This window comes from Montipora capricornis, chromosome 8 (assembly GCF_036669925.1).
Source record: "Montipora capricornis isolate CH-2021 chromosome 8, ASM3666992v2, whole genome shotgun sequence".
In the NCBI taxonomy this organism is placed as follows: Eukaryota; Metazoa; Cnidaria; class Anthozoa; order Scleractinia; family Acroporidae; genus Montipora; species Montipora capricornis.
In genome coordinates, this window is record NC_090890.1 from 26,030,912 (window position 1) to 26,035,911 (window position 5,000).

Genomic DNA, 5,000 nt, shown 5'->3' on the forward strand with positions numbered 1-5,000 from the left:
ACTTATTGTTTAAAATGAAAAAACAGTCCTATGACGTATGGGGCCTATGGGACCTATGGGACCAATTTGTTGGAGTCCAGTTATTTGTTGTTATCCAACTTTTCGGTTGCCGTTTTGCTGGAATAAACGGAAAGGGTTGAAGAAATCCTCTCTTCAGCTACCCCAGAGTCGTGCAAACCTCTTGATTTGCTGGCCTTGATATGCTATCGTTCTCGAATACAATAAACATTAACTCGCACTTCGGGTGGGGATATTAAAGAAACAAATAAATTGTTGTAACTTAACTTATTGAACTTCCCTAGCGCTATTGCCGATTTCGATTCAGTGAGACATATCGTTTCCGTAAAAAGAGAATAACAGGTAATCGCATCGTAAATTCGTAATGGAAGTGTACCACATAATAAAGAACAACAAAAAGTTCTGTTAGAGTTACTTACGGCTGGCGACTGTGATGTACAACTCATCATACGTGCATCCCACTTGACTAACAGCCTGGCACAAGTACTTTCCTTGATCTCGAGGCCGTATATTAATCAAGGACAGAGTGCAAGTTTTAATTTTGGCGGTCGTTTCGTCGCAATTCGAGACTTCAAACAACGAAGAGTTGACAAACCAGTTAATCAGGTACGGTTGTAAGTAGGTGCCATAGTACCGTAACGGGAATGAGTTGGCTGGTTCGCTTGCTGTGCAAGTCAGTGAGATATTTGAATCCTTTTGAACCAATACTTCCTTGCGAAAAGGAATTGGATTTTGGGAATGATGAGCTTGATCAAGATCCGTGACGAATAAGTCGACATTTGGACCAAGTGAATCTGTTACGAAAAGTAACCAATAGGACGTTAGAAAAGGCATTCAGGAAACTCGAATGACGCAGTTGTGAGAAAACTCGCCTCGCACCGATGTGTGCTGGGTTCCATTCCCAGACCGCGTCACAAGTCGGTTGAGTTTGTTGGTTTTGTGCCGGATTTCCCCTCTCCTAAAAAAAACCCTCTTCTCCCTCTTCTTCCTCCCTCTTCTAAAAAACTCTCCTAAAAAACCAACCTATCGTCTGTTGTGATTGACTTTGTCAATCCCCAATTAGTACCCTATCGCCACAAAAACACAGTTGACAACTCAATATAGGTCATTATTATTATATTATTATTATGATATTTGTATACAGGAGAAAATACCAGCAGTGATCTAGAATCTGACCAGCAATGTTGGGTATGATTACCCTTATAGATGTAATCAAATGATATCCCATCGACGATTAACATTAACTTTTTTTGCGGGTATTTGTGTTTTAGCAAAGCCTCTTTCATGTTTGAGTGAGGAATTTTGTTTACTTATTTTTTTCCCAATAAAATCTAGAAAAGCGCCTTCTATTTAGCCAGATTTTGGGCGTCGTCCCACATTTTTTTAATTAAAGTCATTTTTTTAGAGTAAAGATCATGTATACTAGGAAATGTACATCACGGTCTCTGTACAAAAATTATATGAACTGACTTCTACTCGATAATTGAAGACAAAAAAACACGAAGAAGAAAGAGAAGAAAAACTCACTTACTGGCATCACTTGCCTTTCCACATATTTGACCCCGGGCAGCCGTTGCACTGGACAAAAACACCACAATCATCAAAAAGGAAGAAAAAGTAGATCTCATTTTGGAAAAAGAATACAGATATGAAGTTTTTTTTCCCTCTTCAAAGGCTGAGATATATGGATGAGGACAACTGAGTGGTAAGACCAGACCCTTTTATGAAAGGAGTTAACTCCATATACGGGGAATGTGACCTCATGGCTTTTTCACGAAAGACGAAATTGAAAATGGCTGCAAAAGGAGCGAGATTTGTACATGTGATGCACGATTGGTCTAACGTCAGAGTTAACTACCGAAAGCAGGCTTTTTTTTTTTCAAATTTCACGGATAAACAGACAAACTCCCTAATGTGCTCTAGTGATTTTTCCCTTCAGGATCTGGTTTCTTCTTCTTTTGTCGCTTATAAAATGCTTACAATTACGGCTTTTATGTCTGTTCAAACGAACAAAAGAACCTTTGAGCTATTGCTTGTGACATTCTCTTTTTACCACTCTAGGTTAAACATTTCTGACTTAGCAACACACACACATATATATATATATATAGTGACAGTCTCTGACGAGAGATCTCAGAGAAGACTCGCTGCCGACTTCATATCTGTGTTTTCTTTTTCAAAAGACAGTTTCGCTGTTAATACTGTTTTCTCTGGAGCGTTTTTCGGTGCGCAAGTGAAGTCTTGTAGTAGGTTTTCAAATCTTTGAAAACTGCAAGCAAGTGTTAGAAAGGGAAATGTTCGAGATTTTACTCTGACGGCGTACAATCTGAAACGAGCTGAAACATTACCCCAACGAAAACAGAGTTCCGCAATTATCCTGAGAAATTGAGATTAACAGTAATTTTTCATTTTCCTAGAAAAGTGAAATGCAATGTGAAAATCGTACGAATCAGGTAGAAGAAAAGTAAAATTTTGAATTTTAAAAATTTATAAAAATTAGTTTTTTTGTTTTAGTTTCTTATATTTTTCAGTAATGGACTGTTGCACTGACTTGTTTCACTTTTTAAGGTCCAAAACTTTTGATCTTTTTTAAGCATTTCATCGATTCGAAATTCTGAGCCTAATGTCCTTAGAGACCAAAACTTAGGAAAAGCCAGGTAAAAAATATATTTTGAAACGTTTACCATACGTTTTACTGTCACATGATCTTAAGGAAGAAAGAAGAATAAAAATCACAATGAAACGCCATCCAAATGACGGTATCCATTAACAAGTAGAAAGGTACACCAATTTAGCTTCACGTGATGTGTCCTTTTTTCGTTACATTTTTAAAGTGTTGTCCAGTTTTTAAAATCTTCCGGTTTATTCTGTATAAAATGACTAGACCAAATGGTTCTGTCAAATTTTACTAGACAAAGCACGTCCTTGCGCCTCGAGCTCAATTTCTCTGGTAACCAAATTTGAGTTTTGAAAAGGAATTTTCACCTATCATTCCGCAGTATATACAGCTAAAGGTAAGTTTAAAATCGTAAAAAGTTCGTTTTTACCTCGGAAGATTGGCAATTTTAACTGGTATCATTTTAAAACTAACGTTTACTGAAATACGGCTAGTTCAATCATAGAACCTTTGATAAGAGATCCTTTTCGTCTAAAAGTTACGGTTCTTTAGAAAGAGTTGCATGATTGACAATCAAATTGTTTGAGCGAGTTGCGATATAAAAGTTTCACCTCACTAAATATGGTAGTGTTTTAATGAGGGGCGTTAGGATGTCTTATCCGTGGACTGTTTTCCATTCTGCATCTGTTGTTATATCTTAATGCCCACCCTATTTGTTTTATTCAGTAGAACCATTTGTATCTACAGGAAAAGAATTATTGTCACTATGAGGGATAATGAAAAATACCTCATCTGGTCGATGGTAAGCGGAAAATTCATGACCTTCGATGGCGAGTCACTTAGCTCAAGTGGGACAGGAGAAGGAGAATTAAGTAAGTTGAATACTGTTTTATGTAGGGCAAGAAAGAACGGCATGTCTGGGAAAGGTTACTGGGCTTTTCTTCTTTTACATTTCTGACATTCTACATATTTCAGGTAAAATTACTTCAAAGCGGGACACTAGAGCCACTGAACTAGTGAATTCTTTTCACTTGACTTTCCAAAGGAAAAATGGCTCAAAATATGCGATTTCGGCTAACTACGACGAAGACGCGGTGTCAGTTAAGGTTAGTAAAAATAGAAATCGATTGAAAATCGCATTTTATGTAAAAACGCAAGCTCTTTGTAACGATTAGAGTAGCTTCAGTGATAGTCCGGTAATATCGAAAAGCATCACAACATTGTGTATATGCATCTGCGGATCATGCACACTGGATAGCTTAAATGAACTTTGGTGCCTTATTTGATTGGGAAACTTTTAATCAACCAAAGGAACAAGCCGCGCCAATAGCAAGACGCGCTGAGTTCAATAACGCCGTGGACTTCGGCCGAAGCGTGTAAACGTTCAATTATTTCCACACTTCATTGGCAAACCATTCGCCCGTGTGAATGAATCCAAAATCCAGCATCTAGCAAATCTGACCTTTTGGAATCCGAAATCCAGAGCGTGGAATCCGGAATCCACGGATTTCGAAGGAATCCAGGATCCATTTCGATGGAACCCGTGAGTCCACAACTCGGGATTCGAGATGCACTATTCGGGATCATGGGCTGGGATCTGGAATCCGCGAGCCACCTGAAGGGTCGTGTCGTATTTCATTAAACGGGCTTCAGGATAGGCCAAAAAACAACAGAACGAACAAAGATAGCACAGAAAACAATAGGAAGAACGACACTAAACAGCCATTACCGACGTGATCTACGGCCGTCTTAAGTCAATAAAAAAAAAAAGCATAAGAACTGACAAACGGCAAACGCTATGCCGAAATTTGCGTTTTACCAAATATCGAAAAAACTTGTTTGATGATAGCTTATTTCTTGGCTGGTAGTAACATATATATCAAGTAACCTTTCAAAACAAAGAGAAAAGACAAGTTAGCAGAAAAGAATAAATTTGAAGGTATTTTTTGCTTTTGCCTTTTTTTCTCCAACAGGAGCTGACAGATGAATCCCCAAATGCTACCGTAGCCTTTGTGCCTCAGTTATTCGGCGGAGGACCTTTCAGCGCCCTGATACTTAAGACAGAATCATCAAGTTCCACCACCACCAAGTGCATTGCGTCTAATAGGAGTGGGACTTTGACCTTGAAAAAGTTTAACGGATTCAGTCCCCATCCGGATACTTTATTTATCATCACGGAAGCTTAGATTACGCGCTTTTTTAAAAGGAGTTGTGTACTCTCCGTGAGGTAGCATAATTTCAGTTTGTAGCAAACTTGAAACTGTAGCACCACGATTGTGGTATAAATTAATAACATTTCTGGTAGAAAAACATGCTGAAGTTAAATAAAAGTATGTCAAATCAGTATCTCTCCCCATAGTCTGTA

The 5,000-nt window shown here is 38.2% G+C and overlaps 2 protein-coding genes across 2 annotated transcripts in view; one reads left to right on the plus strand and one right to left on the minus strand.

The window, feature by feature from the left end:
* LOC138059846 (uncharacterized) overlaps positions 1-1,752 on the minus strand; it is a 3,146-nt gene extending 1,394 nt beyond the window's left edge. The window contains exons 1-2 of the mRNA XM_068905480.1: positions 1,550-1,752; positions 438-812 (exon numbers count right to left, since the gene is read on the minus strand). Of these exons, the coding sequence (XP_068761581.1) occupies positions 438-812; positions 1,550-1,646 (472 nt within the window). The 5' untranslated portion in view covers positions 1,647-1,752. The remainder of the gene's footprint in view (positions 1-437; positions 813-1,549) is intronic.
* Positions 1,753-2,650: 898 nt separating this feature from the next.
* LOC138058871 (uncharacterized) lies at positions 2,651-4,979 on the plus strand. The gene is made up of 4 exons (XM_068904317.1): positions 2,651-2,675; positions 3,383-3,507; positions 3,611-3,741; positions 4,609-4,979. The coding sequence occupies exons 2-4, from the start codon at positions 3,402-3,404 to the stop codon at positions 4,819-4,821; spliced, it is 450 nt and encodes a 149-aa protein (XP_068760418.1). The 5' UTR covers positions 2,651-2,675; positions 3,383-3,401; the 3' UTR covers positions 4,822-4,979.
* The last annotated feature ends 21 nt before the right edge of the window (positions 4,980-5,000 follow it).